The 21751-nt window shown below is 46.6% G+C and overlaps 1 protein-coding gene across 2 annotated transcripts in view; it reads right to left on the reverse strand.

Moving 5' to 3' along the window:
- Positions 1-18784, reverse strand: part of ADAMTSL3 (ADAMTS like 3) — a 355931-nt gene extending 337147 nt beyond the window's left edge. For both annotated transcript variants that reach the window (XM_088025151.1, XM_088025150.1), the window contains exon 1: positions 18716-18784. In XM_088025151.1, coding sequence (XP_087881277.1) covers positions 18716-18784 — 69 coding nt within the window. The remainder of the gene's footprint in view (positions 1-18715) is intronic.
- Between the last annotated feature and the right edge of the window lie 2967 nt (positions 18785-21751).

Genomic DNA, 21751 nt, shown 5'->3' on the forward strand with positions numbered 1-21751 from the left:
ACTGAAAATACAACAACTTAAATTTTAAACTCACCGGATGCAGTTTTTTAGCATATTGAGATGACAGAGCTTGAAGGAGAAGAGAAATAGTGGGGGGGGGGGGGAGTATATTTGAAGAAATAATGGCCAAAATTTTCCCAATTTGGGAAAAAGCATAAAGCCAAAGATCCATGAATCTGTATCCTTAAACAGAATAACCCCAAAGAAATACACAACAGGACACATCATAATCAAACATCTGAAATTTAAGGACAAACAAAAATTCAAAAATCAGCTAGAGAAAAACAATGCAGCGCCTACAGGGGAACAATCTGAAAGACAGTGGATTTCTCATCTGAAACCAAAGCAGTCAGAAGAAAGTAGCACATGTTTCAAGTGCTGAAAGATCAGTTAGACCAGAATTCTATACCCAGCAAAAATGTCCTTCAGGAATAAAAGGGAAATGAAAACATTCTCAGGTACAGGAAAATGAGGAATCTGTCACCAGAAGACCTACCCTTAAAGAAAGGAAAAAAGAAGTGCTCCAGAGAGACGGAAAATGATAACAGAAAGAGGCTTGGAATTTCAAGTAGGAAGAAAGAACCGAGTAATGGATAAAAATAGATAACGGAATAATGAGTTGTGTTTTTTTAAAAATTTTTTTAAAAAATGTTAGACAGTTAAAACAAAAATTGTATCACCTGCTACGGCATTCGATGTACGGAAAAGAACATATTTAAGACAGTTACCATATTAAAAGTGGGGAGGGGTAAAAGAACCTACATGGAGGTAAAGTTTCTATGTATCACTTGAGATATCACATATCATATGTGATAAGACAGAGCAATCACGATGTGGGGGGCAGGGAGAATCAAGAGACATTAAAAATCTCTATAAATAAATGAACATGGAGTTCTAAAAAATGTTCAAGTAGCCCACAGGAAGGCAAGAAAAGGGAAACAGAGGAAACAAAAAGAAAAAAAATAGCAGGCTAAAGTCCTAACATAACATATAATTGTAACATATCAATAATTACATTAAATGTAAATGATCAAAATACACCAAATACATCGGTATACCAGAGAAAGACTGGCAGAATGGATTAGAGACACACACACAGCTCAACTATATGCTCTCTATAAGAAACTCACTTCAGATATAATAGTATAGATCAGTTGAAAGTAAAAGAATACTAAAGTAAAGGGAAATTTTATATTATGTGAATATTATATTTAATGGCAGTTTTTAAAAAGGAGTGGCTACATTAATATCAGATAAACTCTAGAGCAAAGAAAAGTTCCAGGGACATAAAGGAACATTCCACTAAGCAAACACAGGAATTTTAAATGAGCATGCACCAAACAACAGAGCTTCAAAATACGTGAAGCAAGAACTGATAAAATTGAAAGGAAAAATGACAAATTCACAATTACAGTTGGGGATTTCAACACCCCTCTCTCAGCAATTGACTGAATAACTAGAGAGAAAATCAGCAAAGATAGAGAAGTAAACAATATCGTCAACCAACCAAACCTAATTGATTTTAAAGAACACTCCACCCAGCAACAGCAGAATAACATTCTTTTCACGTGCCAATGGAACAATCACCAAGAGAGGCCACATTCTGGGCCATAAAATAAACCTCAATAAAGCACGCAGATTGAAAAGGAAGAAATAAAGCTATCCTTATTTGTAGATGACGTGACTGTTTAATCACCTCCAAGTCACCCCCCTGACAAGGGAGGGATTCTCCCTTGGGTTATAGGAATGGTCAGACACCTGACACCTGACGCTGAACTGATGAGACAGACAGCAGTTTATTAACCACATACTCCCAGCCCAGGAAAAGAGGGCACTGCATGCCATGCAGGGCCACATGGGGGTTTCACTTGGGAACAGAATAAACAAGCAAGGACAGAGGCGGGCAGGTAGTATCAAGACGTGGCCTCTGGTTCCTTAAGGAGGATGTGATTGGCTTGTTTGAATTCTGTAGTCTGGCAAGGAACTGAAACCCCCTTTCGGGTATAAGCAGGAACCTTGCCTGGTCCCCCAGATAAGGAAGGTTGTTTGGCTAGGGGACCATATCTATGGGAACAGAGTGGAGAAAGGAACCTGCAGTGAGGCCATTCTAGACCCTCCTGGTTTCACCAGACGTCAAGGCAGCCCACAATACTGGTCCTTAATTTTAGGTTTAATCCACATGGTCTATATACAGAATCCTAAGGAATACACACACACACACACACACACACACACACACACCCTCCTAGAAATAATATATGAGTTTAGAGAGGCTACAGGGCACAAGAGCAATCCACAAAAATCAATTGTTTTCCTATGTATTAGCAACTAACATGTGGATAATGAAATGGAAACCCCAACACCATTTACAGCCATTCCAAAAAAGTACGAACTATTTAGGTACAAATCTAAGAGACATGTTCAAAATTTTACAAAACACTTACAAAAGAAGTCAAAATCTATGTAAACAATAAAAAGTCAGACCATGTTCATGGATTGGAAGACTCAACATAATTAAGATGTTAATCCTTCCTCAAACTGACCAATAGGTTTAACACAATTCCTATCAAAATTCCAGCAAGTGAGTTAAATAAGTCAATCAGAGAAAGACATGTATCATATGACCTCACTGATATGAGGAATTCTTAATCTCAGGAAACAAACAGAGGGTTGCTGGAGTGGGGGTGGGGTGGGAGGGATGGGGTGGCTGGGTGACAGACATTGGGGAGGGTATGTGCTATGGTAAGCGCTGTGAATTGTGCAAGACTGTTGAATCACAGAGCTGTACCTCTGAAACAAATAATGCAATATATGTTAAGAAAAAAGAAGAGGGGCGCCTGGGTGGCTCATATGGTTAAGCGTCTGCCTTCGGCTCAGGTCATGATCCCAGCATCCTGGGATCGAGTCCCGCATCGGGCTCCCTGCTCCTTGGGAGCCTGCTTCTCCCTCTGCTTCTCTCTCTCATGAATAAATAAAAATCTTTAAAAAAAAAAAAAAGAAAAAAGAAAAAAGAAGAAGATAGCAGGAGGGGAAGAATGAAGGGGGGGAGGTCGGAGGGGGAGACAAACCGTGAGACATGATGGACTCTGAAAAACAAACTGAGGGTTCTAGAGGGGAGGGGGGTGGGGGGATGGGTTAGCCTGGTGATGGGTATTAAAGAGGGCACGTTCTGCGTGGAGCACTGGGTGTTATGCACAAACAGTGAATCATGGAACACTGCATCAAAAACTAACGATGTAATGTATGGTGACTAACATAACAATAAAGAATTTAAAGAAAAAGAACAACAACAAAAAAATTCCAGCAAGATTTTTTTGTATATATAGACAAGCTTATCCAAAATTTATATGAAAATGCAAAGGAACTAGAATAACTTAAATAATCGTGATAAAGAAGAATAAAGTAGGAAGGAGCATTGTACTCAATTTCAATACTTGTTATATAGCTACAGTAACACAAGTAGTGTCTTATTGGTGGAGGGATAGACATACAGCTCAATGGAACAAAATATAGTCTGGAAGTAAACCCACACAGATATTCCCAATTGATTTCTGACAAAAGAGCAAAAGTAATTCAGCGGAAGAAGGAGAGTTTTTCCAACAAATGACGCGGGAGCCTTTGGATATCTATAGGCAAAAGTAAGCCTTAGCCTTAACCTCATACCTTATACAAAAATTAATTCAAAATGAAACACAAATTTAAACACAAAGTGTAAAAATATAAAACTTCTAGAAGAAAGCATGGGAGAAAATCTTCAGAACACAGAGCTGTGCGGAGTTCTTAGCCACACCACCAAACACCATGATCCACAAATGAAAAAAAGTGATAAACTGAACTTCATCAAAATTAAAAACTTTTGGTCTACAAAAGACCCTAATTAAGAGGCTTTTAAGAGATCAAGCTACAGACCAGGAGAAAATACTTGCAAACACACCCCACAGAGGGAATTCTAGCGTACCACAGAAGCTACAACTCCTTTGTATATAACTCAACTTACTACTAAAGAGAAAGCAGAGAAGAATCTCTGAATTCTAAATGCTGAACGCAGATTAGGACTACACATGCACTTCTACTGCCAACTCTGGTCTCGTAGTAATTTCCATTGAGCTCCTTCCTTCTTGATCTCATCAGGGATTGTCAGTCAGTAGATTGTTAATTGAATCTCGGAATGATGTGCTAATCCCACAGTCTTACATTAAAGAACAGAGCTCTGAGCTCAGTGAGTACTTCCACATGAGCTACAGAAAGATGCCCATGTCCTGGGTGCCATGTGTCTTTTGAAGGACAAGCTTCCCTTGGTTATTACTAGAATGGAAAAATCTGTTAATTCCCTCCAGGAAACCACTCAAGGGCTAGCCAAGGGAGAACTCTGGGAGCCAAGGCTGGCTTGAAACACCTGTGTCCTGGGGTGGGCACCAAAGTGGATCAGCAGGCAGCATAGAAAAAAATCAGAATGAGGCCAGAAAGGACAGAGACTCTGGTCTGTCACTCTCCAGGGATCCACCAACGCCCCACTGAGGAAGGACCGAGGGCTGCATCAGCACACCATCTGTGCTGCTGTGTGCACACACATGTGCATGAGCCTATTTATTAGTTTCATCAATTAGCTACGTAATAAACCATAGCTAGCTCATTCCACAGCATTGGGTTGGGCTCTTCCCTCCCCCCACCCCAAATCTTTCCATTGTCTGTTAAAGTGTCAGGTTGCTAAGTACGTTGCTAAGGACCTACCAGGCACCAGCAGTCAGCACCCAGGTACACAGTGGGCACGAGCCAGGTAAGCAGCCTCCTCACATCGGGGCCTGAACAGAACCCACCAGAGCATGGCCGCCTGCCACTCCACGCGTTCCTTCCCTACTCTGTGCACCGAAAGCTTTCCTGGCTCTCACAAGGGCAATTGCTAATGCATCCCAGAAAGTGTTTACAGAGTGTGCAGCATAAGTGCTCCACCCCCAAAGCAGTGAACATTGATGCCTGCCACATGCTGGACCTCCCAAGGATAGAAAGGAGGGTTTGAAGGTCAGCTCAAAGCCACTGGGCTTCCTCCAAGACGCAAGGCCACAAAGCCCAACCTGAAGCATGAGGCAAAGCATGAGACCTCGACCAGGGTCTGGGAAGGTCTTCTTTCATCAGAGGGCCATGGAGGAGGGAGTATTAAGGGCCATGGTTCCTGTGACCACTGCTCCATGGAAAGAAAGCTCTACATTTTACATGTAAAGTGTGCCTTGAAAGGAATTTGCTTTAACTAGCCACAGGGTATTGGACCTGCTTCAATCTGGCCATCCCACACATTTCCCCCTCTCTCCCCTCCCAACCCGAGCTTAGTATGACCAAAAGTTATTGCCAACAAATGGGCAACCTTCCTCCAGAAGGACAGCTATGCCCCTCACCCCTGGGCTGGCTTCTTACCATCAGTTCCTTCAATCTTCAGTCCCGGCAAATGGGCAATCATCCAAGCCAACAAACAGAAGCAAACAAGCAGAAGGCAGTCTTCACAAGCCCTACCTTCACCCCAGTGGAAAATTCTGACAGTGCTTTCTTCTTTCCAGACTCATCTGGAGTCCCAGAAGTCCAGATCCCACTGAGCAACCACAAGTTTTGCTCGTAATTTTATCCACACACACCCCTAACTTATGAGTACCTTATTTTTGGACTTTAACAGTATGGGCCCCTTTTTTTCATAAATTATAAACTCCTACTAGTTTATTCATTTTCTAACATAGTTTAATATGTACCCCTAAATGAGCTACATCAACCCTCAGAATTCCAGGCTCTGAAAACCAAGGTGGCCACTTCCATCTAGATTTAAGGGTGATGCAGTTTAAAATGAAACAGACAACATTTTTTAGCGAGTGTATGGTGACATGGGCAATCTCCCAGGGAAACTCATGGGAGTGTGAACTGGCACAAATGGGTAATTAAAATATTTGTGTACCAAAATGTTGAAGATTTCATTATGGATAATATTGGAAAAACTAAAAAAACAACCGGGAGGCCAAGATCATCAGCAAATGGGGAAGCAGAATTCAATTTTACCCAACAGCTGGACCCATTGTTCCTCTCAAGGAGAGAACTATCTCTGTTTATGAAAATAGCGAGACAAGCACTTGGAAGGGGGAACGGGGGGCTCCTGAAGACAAAGATCAGCAGGAGACAAGAAGAAAATAGGTCGACTGCTCCTCTCCAGGGCTCAGTAGGACTCAGTGTAGGCAGTGAGTTAACAGCAGATGAGAAGGATCAGAAGAAAGACAGGGGATAATAGAACAGCATCCCCTAATCCAGGGAATATAATTTATAGTCAACTACCCATGGAAATTTAGAAAAACGTCAAAATGTCAGCTATCCTTGCCACATTCGTGAAATTGAGCACTTCAAAAGTCAGCATTTCAAAACTTAAAATGTAAAGACTCTGTTCAGTGAAGAAAAAAGTCAGAAATGAAAGCAAAATTTTAAAAAATTTTGAAAAATGACAAAATACCTCCCTCTGCCCCACAACGTTTTTAATTTTTGATGAAACAAAGTTTCTAGGGAAAGGTACATCACCAAAATTGATTAAAGACATAGGAGAAAACCTGAATAATCCAATAATCATATAGAAAGTAAAAAAAAAGCTGTCAGAGAATAGTCTCCCAAAAAAGGTTCTATGCCCCATTTACTATCAAGTTCTTTCACATCTTCAAGGAACAGGTTATTCCTGTGCTATTTAAGCTGATCCAGAAAAGAAAAGAAAATGATGGAAAATGCTCCAACACATTTTTTGAAGTTAACAAAAATCCTGATATAAAAACCTGAAAAATATAGTACTCGCCAACATTACTTATGAATACAGATGTAGTAGTTTTCAACAAACTATTTGGAAACCAAATCCAGTTGAATATTAAAAAGATAATATATCATGGCCAAGTACAGTTAATGCTAGGAACACAAGGATAATTCAATATTAGGGATCCCATTAATATGATTCATTGTGTTAGTAGGTCAGGGAAGTCTAAGAATATGGTCATCTAGATCTCTCTGAAGAGCCCTGATAACCAAGCATGCTGGCTATTACAGCTTTATGTGTATACCACTGGCAACAGTCAGTTCAGCAGGGGAACATGACGCCCCAGGAGATCAGAGCTACTCTAGGTGATGGCCAGCCAGAATCTGGGAGTTGTGCTGGGAGTCTGTCTCATTTATCAACCCTCTCCCTCCAGCCAAGTATCACAGAATATGGAGGTCTATTAACCAGGGCAGTGTCTTCTCAAACTGTAAATATAGCCCATTAGTGGGTTATGAAATTAATCTATTGGGTTTTAACCAGCCATTTTTTTTCCATGGGATCAATTTGAATGGAATGGGTAAAAAAGCAATTATCGCAATGAATCCTTCATAGAAATGATAAGAATTGTTTCTTGAAACTTTTGTTCCAGTAACATGAATACATGTACACATATTGTAAAATGTACTTCTTCCTGGCTAGCTTTACATCGTTGAAGTGAAACTTTGCTACAATTTCCCAATTCAGTAATATTTGCTTCCGATGAGGGTGTAAGTGTAGTGATTAAAGGATGCTCTCCAGAGCTCTACTACCTTCACTGAAAAGCTTGGCATTGTGTCCACTGATTGATGAATGGATAAAGATGTCACACACACGCACACACATGCACGCACGCACTCCCTGGAATATTACTCAGCCATAAAAAAGAATGAATCTTTCCATTTGCAGTGACATGGACAGAGCTAGCGAGTATAATGCTAAGCAAAATAGGTCATTCAGATAAAGACAAATATCATATGATTTCACTCATATGTGGAATTTAAGAAACAAAACAAATGAACAAAGGGGGGGAGAGAGAGAGAGAGAGATGAACCAAGAAACAGACTTAAGTATAGAGAACAAACTGATGGCTACCAGTGGGGGGCGGGGGGGTGGGGGGTGGAAGAAATAGGGGATGGGAATTAAGGAGGGCACCTGTCGTGATGAGCACTGGGTGATGTATGGAAGTGTTGAATCACTATATTGTACACCTGAAACTAATATCACACTGTATGTTAACTGGAGTTAAAATAAAAACTTTTAAAAAAAGAAAAGCCTGGATTTGCCAGATCAAATTAGAGTATTTGAAAATATTCACTCCTACCCCTCCCCCCCCACACACAAACACATACCCACATAATCTCTATGGGAAGAGCACACTTGCCTACTCCAGTGATTTGGGGCTTGGCCTTTTAACTTTGCCCTGACTTCACAGTAGGTAAAGCTACTTCCCTACCCCCTGACCATGGCTTCAGCTATGTGAGTTGCTTTGGCCAATGGGATGTTAGCAAAAATGACTCAAGTAGAAGGCACAAGAAAGACCCTTGTGCATTTGGACCTATTCTCATGTGTGTCTGTTATCATCAAGAGAAGAACATACCCTGGCTAGTCGGCTAGCCTAACCAAGGAGGGTGAGAGACATACGGAGCAGAGCCCCATTACCAAAAAAAAAAAAAAAAAAAAATCCCTATCAGAAGGGAACCCTCACAAGATCAATGAATACAATTTTAAAAATAGAAACATAAGCAAAAAATAAAAATAGAAACATAGGCAAATGTGGTCAATGAACATGTATAAACATGTATCACTAGATAAATTTCTCAAAACAGTCACAGATAAATGATCTCTCTTTCAAAAAGCTCAGGTGGAAATATAAAAGTATAAAGAAAACACTTGACAACAAAAAAGTGAGCTTAGAAAAAGAATGGCAAAAATTAAAAAATAAAAACATTACAAATTTGAAGCCCACACTAAAAAACCTTTCCTGAACACACAACACACACTTACGAAGAGAAAAAAAAAAAAACTGTTTACAACAAAATAATTTACATCACGTCTAGATGAAAATTTAAGACAGAATAAAGAAGAAATCATGTTAGATATCATGGCAGACAAAGTGAGGACGTACAAAGGGAAAAAAATCAGTACTGGCCACAGAGTTCTCTTCAGTAATACTCAATGCCGAAAGGTCCAGAATCGATATTTACAAAGACCTCAGGAAAAAGGTGAGAAAAGTTTTCTTTAATTGTATCATTGAATTTTTTGTGCTTTGTTCTTTTTAAGAGATATTAACTATACGTACGTTGGATCCCCTCATCATTTTTCTATTATCATTTTTTTATTATTATTATGTTATGTTAATCACCATACATCACATCATTAGCTTTTGATGTAGGGTTCCATGATTCATTGTTCGTGCATAACACCCAGTGCTCTGTGCAGAACGTGCCCTCCTTAATGCCCATCACCAGGCTAACCCATCCCCCCACCCCCTCCCCTCTAGAACCCTCAGTTTGTTTCTCAGAGTCCATCGTCTCTCATGGTTCGTCTCCCCCTCCGATATCCCCCCCTTCATTCTTCCCCTCCTGCTATCTTCTTCTTTTTTTTTTTTTAATCATATAATGTATTATTTGTTTCAGAGGTACAGGTCTGTGATTCAACAGTCTTACACAATTCACAGGATGGAACTGGAGGATATCATTTATTTGTTTGTTTATATTTCATCTTGTAGAATACCCACTCTGTCTGGCACGTTCCCAGTTCCTTAGACATTGTGTCTGTGTCATTCGTCACAGGGCCAGCTGCTGCTGAAGAACAGCAGAAGGATGTGAGTACAAGACCGAATGAACCAGAGCAATCTGGCACTTCAATTCTCCTTTGGCGTCCGGCTCATCCTCTTACTAACTAAGCTCTTTCCTTGTCTCTAGAGCAACATCTTTCTTTTATTGTCAACACTGGAAAGTCAATGAGGTCCACAGGAAGCCCCTTAACCCACAGCTCTTCGTTCTGGAAAGTACTGCTCCCTCTCCCCACCTTCTCCCCTTCACCTTCAGCAGCCTCTCTCTGCAGAAGGTCACCTTGAGCACCTAGACCAAAAAAAACTGTGTCAACAATTTTCCCCTTCAACTTTGGGTTGCTTACCATTTTTGGTGTCAGGTAAGACCTCTTCGGGGACAATACCCACTTCTTTCGAGTCCCATCAGGGCCCCCAATTTCACTGTTCTTACCAGAAGTTTATTAGACAGGCACAATTTGTGACAGTCACCCTTAGGGAAATCTCTGTCCTGCTCACAATCCAAGGAGACACATATCCACCTTCAGGATCCTCTCTCTCACATCTACGTTCAACAGTACTCAAAAAAAAAATACTTCATAGTTTGTGTTGGGAGGCTAGTACCATTTCTTTATTTCACTGAAGATAAACTTGTTCTTTTTGTTGTTTGTCTTGTGTAGTTTTGAGCGAAAGAACTCTGGTAACTTCCCCATTATGCCAAATCCCTTTTTAAAAAAACAGGATTTTTGTTCTTGGAACTTGACCAAATCATTTGAAAGACCTTCTGGATTAGTCAAAACTATAATAATGAAGAGAGGTCTTGCCTTAATAGTTACTGAACACGCTACAAAGCTACAGGAAAGTAGCTTGTTTAAAAATATGGTATTAGCACAGGAAGAGACCAGCAGAATAAATAAATAAATACATTCTAAAATTAAAATGTTAATGATCTTTTAAAAAGACTAGAAGAAGACACATATAAGCATATATTTTCTCTCAGTATGATGTTATTTCTAAGCATGGTGCAGAGGCAAAGAGCTCTTAAATTAAGAGACTCCTAGAGTAGATGGCTCGAAAATTGTAAATGTCAGTGTATCCAAAACATAGATAAAAATAAAATATTCATGACAAAATGGGAAAATTATTTGCAACATATGAAAGACAAAAGGTTAATATTCTTTATATATAAAGAACAGAACACTTACAAATTAATAAAAAGTTCTCAACAGAAAAAAATTGGCAAAAATAGGAATATAAAATCTGTTATACTATTTCTAATGTCTTAAGGAAACCTTACACAAACCAGTAATAGAAATATCCCAAAAGTATTTTTAAGAATCTCTCACTACTAAGACTTCCTTAAACCTTATATCGCCAACTACTGCAAAGTAAGCGTACACATTGAGAGAAGCTTTCTGAAAGAGAACCTGATAGTGTAAATTTAAGGTCCTAAAACTGCACACAGCTTTTGACCACCTCCCCAGATTATGTCTCAACTAATACATTTTCTAGAAATGTTTTCAAAGAAAATGATCACAAATGTGAGCAAGGACGGATATGCATGCATTTTTGTAGCAGCATTATTTGTAACAGCAAAAAACTGATCGACCTAAAGTTTTAGCAGTAAAGAATTACTTAATAAAAATGATGCAGTACTAGGAAGACCTTATATATTATTAGAGGAAAAATATTTAAGGACATATGGAAATATTCCTCACATTGTTAAATCTTTAAAAAATTATAATCAAAATACAGTATAATGACTTTTTTAAAGATGCATATATGTTAATATTCTAGGAAGAATATTAGGAATACATGTATACAACAAAATCCTAACAATTGGTAGAATTAAAGATTATTTTTGCATCTTTATCTTTCCATGCTTTCCACATTTTTTAATAAATATATTTTATGTTTTTAAAGCAGGAAAAACACACAATGGAAATTTGAAAAGAGAGTAAAGAGAATTTGAAGAGTCCTTTAATACTGTAAATGAGTTTTATTAATAAAATAGGTATTCTTCCTTTTTCTAAATTATTTTCAAAATAAAAGGCTACTATATTTATAAATGAAGACTTGGAGGACAAATGCATTTCTGAGTATTTGACCACAATAATTTATAGCATACATTGGCTGGAGCTGTTCAGTGATGACAAATTCCAGAAAGTAATGGCATAAAATACTTGGGAGAGGAAATTGCTTTATGCTTCCATGCTATTTATGGAAATTAGCATCTTTGTAAAAATAAACTGCAAGCAATCACAATCATAAACCTTGAAATGTGGTTTCTATAAGATGTTAGCTCCGGTGCTTTAAGATCCATTAGCAAGGCAGTGGGGGAACATGGCCCACTTTTCTGTTACGCAGCAATTACATATAAGTGGTTTTTTCCTCTTGTATCTTAAATCCTTTCTTTTCTCCTGGATGCTTCCCTGTGGAGTACATATATACTGAAATGTTCACCTTGCCCAGAACAACCTTGCTAATGACCCTGCTTCCGTCTCAAAGAGCATCACACATTTCCTTTCTCAGTGCCTCAGCTTCTGTAACCCACATCTTGCCCTGAAACTGCGCCTTCAAACATCACCATTTCACAAGATCAGGGTCAACTTTCACGTTCACTCGTCCCTAAAACTTGTTCAAAACCTGAAGGAATCTTCACTTCTTCCCTCTCTCTCATTCTCAACCCCACGGTAATCACTTGTCAGGATCTGCCTCCTCAGGTTCTAAAATGGTTTCCCTACTCACCCTCTTGCCTACGGCTAACTCCCACCCATGCGCTCTTGTGAACTGAGTTGAAGGTCTCATTATTACCAGCCTGGACCAGGGCTAGCTGCCTTCCAAGTATCCTCTGCTCAAAGGCATCACCAGCGGTCCAGTGGAGATGCCTTCATGGTGCCTCCCATCACCTCCTGAACACCCACAGGACTCCAGGCTGCCCCTTGAATAAAGTTCTCTTTATTATTGACTTACATAGCATGCTCGCTGAGGTCCTCTCCAGTATAACCACAAACTGCCTTTGCCCAACCTGATTTCATACCCCGTGCCGCCATGGACCTTACTCTTCAAACATATGGTATCCGTGGAAGCAGAGGGGTGGACACAGATTTAAGAAACGAGTTCTAAGATGGCACAAATACAAGTTAGTGACAGAATGGGTACAGGGCAGGGCAACAAAGAAGAATGCAGCTAGAGAGAGCCCAGGATTCTGGCTCAAATGACCAGGTGAGGGAGAATCTAAGCATTGAGATGGAGTTGGGGGCAGGGGGGATGACGACTTCCGTTTAGGAAGTATTGTGTTTGAGCCCCCACCCCCCATCGGGAGTAGCCTAGAGGAGGTGGCTAGTAGCTCCTGGATATGCTGATGTGCAGCTCTTGGAAGAGGCAGACAGAAGCCTATCAGAGATACGGGGCCTCTTCCATTTGGAGAGGTTTTTGAGTTTCGAAAAGAAAGAAAGGAAAACCAAAACAGACTTATCAAAATTGTGTTTTATTTCCAATGTTTATGTTTAGACGTTAGAGTAAAATAGAAGACATCTTTTTATCTTTTCAGTGTATGTAGAACCTTCCTGGAAGAGAACATTTCAAGGCGTGGATGACTATGAGATCTGGATCCCCCTGGTGATAAATCCCAGGCAGAAGCCGCTGGAAAGAAAACCAGAGGAGTGATGGGAGGTGCCTGGAGAGAGCGTGGGAAGAGAGAAAGAACAGGCCAAGTGCAGAACTCTGGAACTGAGCAGCTTTTTTAAAAAGCCAGAGATGGGAAGGTGAGAGAGGCGGAAAGAGAAAGGAGTCAGGTGTCACCTATGACAAACAAGGACAGGGCTCCCCTTCATCCTTCCACTGGATTTTCATGGGATCTACCCAGTGACTCCATCCTGCAGTTACAGGCCTCAGGGGCAACTTGGTAATAAGGTGGACCCTGCCTCCAGGACAGGCTGAGGTCTTTCCACTCAGGCTCCTTCCTGAGCGTCCCACACAGTGTGGAATCTGCATCCAAAATCACTGTGGAGGGTGAGGTTACTCAGAGAGTACCTTTAAGACATAAAACCGAAAGCTCTGGAAGAACTCTACCTAGGGCAAAACTGGACGAAGAGAAAAAGGCCCACAAGGGTGTGTCAAATGTGTAGCAAAGCACAGCCAACTAAGGAAAAAGTTATTTTAAGGAATATTCAAATAAGTAACAAAGATGTGAGCATAAGCTGTTCATTACAGGTGGCTGATGGCAAACACCAGTGAACGAACCATCCTAGAAACAACCGAAATGTCAAATGAAGAAATAATGTGCTTCAACAAATTATGGTATCGTGGGATATCCATAAGAACAGTGAACATAGCCGTTTCACTCGTAACATATATACTGACACGTGAAGATATTCGCGATACACTGACTGAAAACGGTGTGTAGCAGCATCTGTAGCGTGATCCCATTTATCAAAACATAACACATGTATTTATATCATATTTATGCACAGAACAAGTCTGGAAGATTACACATGAAAACACTAATAGTTACTATCTGGGTGGGAGTAGCAAGGTCAATTTTCCATTTTGCTTCTCCTTCAATTAATCCAGATCTCCTCTTTCTCTACCATTGAAGTGTCTCTGTGCATAACTTACCCGCTAGTGGTCAGTGCTGCCAGACACGGAAGGTCAAGCTATGGCAAGGAGGTCAATCAGTTCACTGTCATTCTCTGAAACCTCTTGTCTAGCTGGGGGGCCAGCAGGAACAGGGTCACAGAGCTTGGCTGGGGAGTTCTGAAGATGGGGGATCACGCAGAGGAGAGTAAGGAGATGAGAAGCGGTTGTACCAGGACCTCACCAGTGTGGCAGAACTCACTCTGTGACGAGGGACTACAAGTGTTGACCGCTGTCTAACCGCTGCTCACGCACGACCCAAGTCACTCGAGAGGACACCGACCTGGGCTGCCGTCTGAGTCCGCCACCCGCCTTCTCCCACGTCAGGAGAGTGGTTCTGAGGAGGTGGTGGATTTCTGCACCTCGTGACAACCGCCCACGCTTGGATTCTGCCTCCTGATATAAAGGGGATGGGGTGAAAGCTAAAAGGTCGGGACGAACGTCTGTGGTGTCAGACGGGGGGAACCACTGCCGAGGCCAGAACCAACACCAGGACGAGAACTACGAAAACCAGCACCTGCGCCAGGACGACAGCCACCCAGACAACACTGCCGTCAAGACCCGAGCCACCCAAATATCCAGAATCACCGAGACCAGAACCCCTCCCGATTCCAGAACTGAGGAAACCGGAACGATGGCTACAGACCGGAAATTACACCAAGACCAAAAACGATGCCAGAGAGAACCCCTGAGACCAGAACCACCAAGAACCACCTGAAACAGCAACCCTTAAAACTTCCGAGCAGAACCACTGAAATCGAATCACTGGGACCACAATTCCCAGCAACACTAGCCCTGGCCCTAAGCCTAGAGCTGGGGCGTCGAACTTTACGTCACAATACTCAACGGGCCCTTTGCCAGTGGGACCTTTCCCAGCGCCGAAACATTGGCCATCGGTGACGGAGAGGCGCCAAGCACCCCACATTCTAAAGAGAGTGACCAACATCAGGCAGACACCCGCCTCCGAGCAGGGAGTGGGGAACTGAAGGGGCCTGGCAGCCCGAGAGAGGAGGTGGCGTGGAGAATCCGATGCCTCCACTAGCCGCACAGCAAGGACGCGTGCATTTCCTACGGATCGAGTGGACAAGGCCAAAGGGAGTGGGGGCGTCTGTTTCTAACTGAAGTGTGGTTGACACACGATGCTACCGTCGTTTCGGCCGCACCACACGTGATGTGGCGAGTCTGTATGTGATGCTATGGATCAGGGTTTAAACCACCTTGCCGGTACCCCAGCCCACAGAGTTGCACGCTGGGCAAGAGGAGCCCAGCTGCGACAGGCAGGCGGGGCTGCACCCCCTGCTCCAGCAAAGGGAGGTCCCTCAGAGCCCCCCGAGGAAGCCGCACATGCCACCTGAGGGCACGAGAGTCCGCCAGAGCCAGACGCACAGCGGCGTCCGCCAGAGAGAGGCATCCAGTTAAACAGGAAGCTCTCTGCTCTTGTCCCCGTTCCCTCTGCTGTTGCCAATGCCAGGACGGCTGGACCCGGAATAACTAAAAGGAAGAAGTGTCCCAGAGCCAGTCCTCACCGCTGGTTGAGGTGGGAAGAGAAGAGACCCCAGCACAGCCCCGTTCCACATACCCGGAGCCCCGGGTCAGCCCCACACGACACAGAAGGGAGGGGAGATTTAAATCAAAGTGGGACATAAGCGAGAGCACGGAGGACCACAGGGGGAGGGAGGGAAGTCCGAAGGGGGAAAATCAGAGAGGGAGACAAACCGTGAGAGACTCTGGACCCCAGGAAACAATCTGAGGGTTTCAGAGGGGAGGGGGCAACAGAGCGATGGGCATTGAGGAGGGCACGTGCTGTGATGAGCACTGGGTGATACATGCAACTGATGAATCCCTGAACACTACACCAAAAACTAATGATGGACTATACAGTGGCTAACTGAACATAATTAAACATAAACTGAACATAATTAAAAACAAACATAATTATATAAACATAAATAAATCAAAGTGGGGAATCAAAATTTTAAACCGGACTGGACTTTTTTTTAAAGTGAAAAAAATGAAAGTGAATCCGCCCAGGATTTCGCTAAGGAAGGCAGCTGCCTTCTCGGGGAAGACCAGGGTCCCCAAGGAGAGGATCTGGAGCCACAGGGAGCTTCCAGGGCCCGTGACACAGGAAGGGTGAGGGAAAGAGCAAGCTCCTCCAGAAACGCTCAAGAACAAGCTAGAAAAACACAAGACTGCCGACCTCATGCTTTGCTCTGCAATCCATCACAGTTACTTGTGGTCAGTGAGTATAAGAGGTTAAGTTGTCTGCTGATGTATTAAAGGAAATCTAGCTTTTATTAAAGGAGTTGGCACACCCCCGCTCCCTGTGGCTCAGCCTCGTGCCTTTTAATTCTCTACCAGCCACCTAGTGGCAGCACGTACAAGGCAAGGGGAGAGAGATACTGAGGAACATCTGAAGGCGCCCAAACGCCAAAGTCCCAATATACCCCAGAGGGGCAGCTTTGAATCAAACCCAGGCTGATCCTAGGCAGACAACCACGTGTCCATCCCATGAGCAGGGTCTCAGGACTGACCGACCCTTCACTAGAACATTCTCCCACGACCCATGGGGAGACTGCCCTGGCCAATCCCCCTCACCTGCGGGAACTTCCCTGAGAAGATGGGGCCCCACCTCCTCCTCCGAGCTGGTGCAGCACCGTCTGTTCCGCCGATGCCTCCCGAGCGCCCCCTACGGTACCACAACAGAAACTACAGGCACCGCTCCAGTTTTAAACCACGATCAAGGCAGCGACCGCAGCGGAGAGCTCAAGTCCGTTGCATACGCCTTACGTGCAGACACTGTTTTGTTTTGTCTGCTCCTTTCTTCCACTTGCAGGGCATGAACTCCTCCAAACAATTCTATGAGGTAGCTCCCCCTCTCTACACATGCCGAAAGCGATGCAGACGAGTTAGTGCGACAGGTCAGGAAGCAGGGGCGCTGGGATTCAAGCAGTGGGCAGTGTGGATGATAGTGTGGTCTGAACCCTCCTTTTACGATCTCCCGCGCACACTGCCCCATACAGGGAAAAAAGCTGCCAGAGGCACACAGATATGGAAAAATCCAAAAGAGGTCACTGAGTGATTCAAGCTGGGCAAACACTGCCCTTGGCCAAAGGTCAACAGACTGCCTCAAAGCACATTTAAATTTTATAGGGTGCAAGAAGACAAAATGAAACGCGGAGCCTTGAAACCTCAGCCCCAGTTGACCAGCAATAAAGCCTGGTTCAGATCTGCTGATGGGACAGAAAAGCAAGTCTCCACCACCTGCCACCACACTGCACCTCACTGACTAGAGAAACCCTAAAATCACCCTGAAAATACTTAACAAAAGACATCTATTAGAATGTGCTTATGGAGCAGCGTCAATAAAATGGGATGATGGGGGAGAAACCGAACCTCGACAACCAGTTTTCATGAGCCACCGAAATCATGGGGCATTGGAGTTGGAAAAGGCTCAGAAACAGTGTCCAAGAAAGTGAACTGAGAGAGGCAGCCTGGTTAATCGATCCCATGGTGTGTGTCTTTATTCAAGTGTGCATCCTCACTGAACAGACATTAAAGCCCTTGCAGCCCATATGCCCAAGAAATTATGTCTGAAGAGAGGGGTTGCCTTGTTCTAATTCCCACAAGGGGCTGTCCTGGGCTAGCAGCAGCCCTGGCGACACGACACTAAGATGTGCTCCGCACCTTGAGACTGACCGAGGGCTAGAAACTGCTTGGCTAAATCCAGGCTGCAAACGCCTTTGTCTGGCTTTCAGTGCTTTCAAAACTGGGAGGTTTCATAGGAAATCTGGATGGTCCAGCTATCTTGACAAATTAGAAGATATGGCAATCCCGGGCTTGGGTTCCCACTTGGCAATGACCAGCTGGAGGTGAGTAGAGGCTGCTCTAACCACATAGAGCATGTGCCATCCACTTTGCTGCTGTCTCCACCACTCCCTATCGTCTCTCGGGCAATACTATCTTCACTCCTTTATTTCAGTCTGCCCTGTTGGCAAATAAGGATGCCAGAGATGAGCTGCCCCCTACCCAGGCTAGTGGGAAAGACAGCAGTCTAAAGAAAGGACTGCAAAATAGTGTGATATGTGTTGACGGAAGTAAACTCGGAATACTTACTTAGTTACTTAGTGGCTGAGCTAATGCCAGAACCTGGGCTCTGCCCCATTCATTGCGTCCTGGACTCTGGCAGCCTCACCTCTCCTGGGCACATGCAGATAGCCATTCTAGACTGAAAAGACAGGGTCCACCACATCCCCAAGTCATTGCTGGTACGTGGTATCCAAGGGGCATCCAGGCCCTGATCAGGACTCAGAGAGGGTCCAAGGAATTTGAATCATTCTTACAGCTAAGACAACCAGAAATACCGTTTGCTGGAGGTTAAGAGAGAAAATCAGATTCTCTTTGGTATAGGATTAACACAAATCATACCACATCTTAGGTGATCTACAATAATGTTCCTAAGCAAGCGGAGGGATGCCTGCCATTCTTCTTCTCCTCCATATTACCTGCAGGAGGGCAGAGTGCATGAAGACCATCCATATCAGCAGCCACCAGGAGCTCTGCCAGGAAGCCATGGGGTCCAGCCTCCTGGGGATCTCTCTTGAGCCTACAAAAGAAGAAAAAGTTGGTTTCCAACCTGCTCTGTGACCAGTGGCAGCACCCATTACTTAAGAGACCAATCAGAGGGAGGGATCCTGAGCCTCCCATAATGTCTTGAAAAGGTTTGTGTAGGTCCAGGATGTGGAGGGCAGATGGACCTGCCTCCCATGTGCAACCCACACCTCCAGCCCTTCAGAAGCTGAGACATCTCTGTACCAGCCACTTTCCAGCTCATGTGTCAGCAGCAGGGTGTGGCTACTGGCATCTTACTCAGGAAGCCAGCCTGGAGCCAAGGATTAGGGCACCTGCCAGCTTCTTCGACTTCAGGCAAAAATAAATCTAAGACCAACCAAGCCAGCCCAGAGAGGGGAAGGGACCTGCCTAAGGTCACACAGCAAGATGGTGACTGCTCTGGGACTGGAACGCATGTCTTGCGATAGTTCAAGGCTTTCCCCAGCAGATGACACCGTGTACTGTCCGAACCCCAGACCTGCAGCCGGAGGGGTCTGAGAGCTGAGTCTGGGGAGGTCCAGAGGGCACAGCCTCAGCGCCGGCCCAACACAACCTCCCAAAAGTAGGTGAGGGCGAACCACTGGAGGCCCCCGTGCGCCCAGGAGGGCCGCGGGGGGGGGGGGGGGGGAGGGTTCTGCAGAGTTCTCCTGACAGTTTACGGGGAAATCAGTATGAGTCGAGACTGGAAAAGCCGAGGTCACACTCGCCTCTCGCTTCGCCTCGCGGGCGCCTTGGCGGAGCCGGTGTCCGGGGGCGGGTCGGTGGCTTCTCTCCATCTGGAGAAAGCATTAAGGGCCTGGCCTAATGCGATCCGCAAATGTGCTGCTGTTGCCGACCTGAGGCGGCGACTCTGGGCCGAAGGGAGGCGGCCGGTGCCGGGCCCCGGGACCGCGCGCCCCCCTCGCCGGCTCGCCCCGGCCGCCCCGGCGCACACCCCGCGGTCTGCCCGCCCGCTGCCCGCTGCCCGCTGCCCGCCGCCCGGCGGTGGCTCCTGCGTCCGCGCGTCCCCGGCACCGTACGCTCGCTTTCCCCGCGGGCGCGTCGCCGCGGCCCCTGGCGCTCCAGGCTCTCGAGACCCACCGGCCAGGCGGCGGGACCTTCCGACGCTCACTGCTCCTGTTGGCTGTCAGTGCGTTTTCCGCCTGGGAAGCCCAACCCCGAAAGCCCCCACTCTCCGGGGTTCCCCCACAAGTGAGAGACACCCCCGCCCGCGGAGAGCCCCGCACGTCCCTCCCCGAATGCTCCAGGACCCCGCGGAGCGTGCGGACCCGAGGTCTCCGAGCCGCGGCGAGGGTCAGCGCCCCGGTCGTGGAAGACGCCGGGACCAGCGAAGTAACCCCCTCCTGCTCGGCGGCCGCTGCCCCGAGTCTTACTCCCCCCGCCCCGGGGGGCCAGCCTTCCCGCGACCCCCGCGCGGAGCTCGCGACACCCACCTTGCGCCGTGGACGCGTCTGGGACGTGCAGCCCGGGCGGCGCGGGCCCGGCGCGCGCGGCGGAGAGGCGGGCGGGAGCGGCCCCGTCAACACCTCGTGCGGAATCCGGGACCAGAACGTTCCCCGACGCCGGCCTCCAGCCCGCGGCGCCGCAGTCGCTGCCGCCGCCGAGCAGTTAAATGGGGCTGGGACGGGGGCCGCCCCGCCTCTCCCGCCCCCTCCGGGCGCGGAGCGCAGCGCTGGCAGGGGCCCGGCGGCGGAGGGCGCGCGCCGCCACCTGCACCGCCCGGCAAGTGCACGGCGCGCCCGGCCGCCCGGCCGCCCTCCGCCCGAGCCGGGGGGCGCCGGGGCACGAGGGGAGCGCGTGAGGGGCCGGGCCCGGGCCGCTCGGAGCGCGCGGGGGCCTCGGCGACGGCGAGACGCGGCTGGAACGCTCCTCCGCCCGCTTCCTGGAAGCCACTCCTCGCCCTGGGCCGGCCGCCAGGCGTGGTGCCAAGAGCCGGGATTGCCGACGCCGCCACCGCCGGCAGGCGCGCTGGGGAGAGGCGGCCGCGGCCTCGCGAGCCAGCGCGGGGCGCCCCGCCTCAGTCGGAGCCGGGAGGAGGGCTGCCGTCGCCCCCCGCCGCCCCGAGCCTCCAGCCGCCCCCTCCCGGGCCGGACGCCGCCGCTGCTCGGGCTGGCCCAGCGGCCACACGGAGGGGTGCCCGGAGCCGCCGGTTCGTGCCCGCGGGCCTCAGGCGCCCGCGGCCGGTGCGGACCTAAGTGGAGTGCAGGGGGCGCCTCCAGGCCGGGTACCGGCAGCCACTTCGTGGGAGCTGGGCTTGTTTGAGCTGCGCGCACAATGGGGTGCCAGGCCCGAGGTTAAGGGTGAAGGGGTGTCAAGACCGGGGACAGGGATGACTTTCTTTGTGGACTTCTGGAAGTGAAGAGAATTTAGACGCAAAGTTTGTCCCTGGCTTTGGCCTAATCTCGGAGGTATAAAGGCAGGGGCCGGGGAATTGCTCAGAAAGGCTGCCCCCACCTTATGCCCCCACCTAAGTACGACCACAGGCATCATTTCCTTGGGTGCCGGTGTGTGCCAGCTAATCTTCACAACGCCCAGTGGCGTTGGTTAGGATCATTATTCCCATTTCACAGCGAGGAAGCTGAGGCCCAGGGAATAAGTACCTTGCACCCAGTGAGTTGCACAGCCCGGGATGAAGCCCGTCTCCCTCCTCTCTCTAAAGTTCCTCTGCTGTTCATCCCCGAGGTCGCTCTCCTGCCTGTTCTGTAGTTGGTACATTCAGGTGGTGGTAGAGCAGAGGAGCTCGCCCTCCTCCCTGGTCTTACCTTCCCGGCCCTGGGGACGCCCCTGGCCAAGAGGAGGCTCTCCAGACTGTCTCCCCACTCCATGTGAAATGGCTAGAATCTCATGGGAAAAATGAGCAGAGCATAGGCAGTGTGAAGGGGGCAGAAGAGCAGGGTGCAGGGGGAGACTACTCAGTCCAGGGTCGGGAG

This window comes from Eumetopias jubatus, unplaced genomic scaffold (genome assembly GCF_037043125.1).
Source record: "Eumetopias jubatus isolate StellerSeaLion01/CBP00866 unplaced genomic scaffold, mEumJub1_p1.0 scaffold_7, whole genome shotgun sequence".
In the NCBI taxonomy this organism is placed as follows: domain Eukaryota; kingdom Metazoa; phylum Chordata; class Mammalia; order Carnivora; family Otariidae; genus Eumetopias; species Eumetopias jubatus.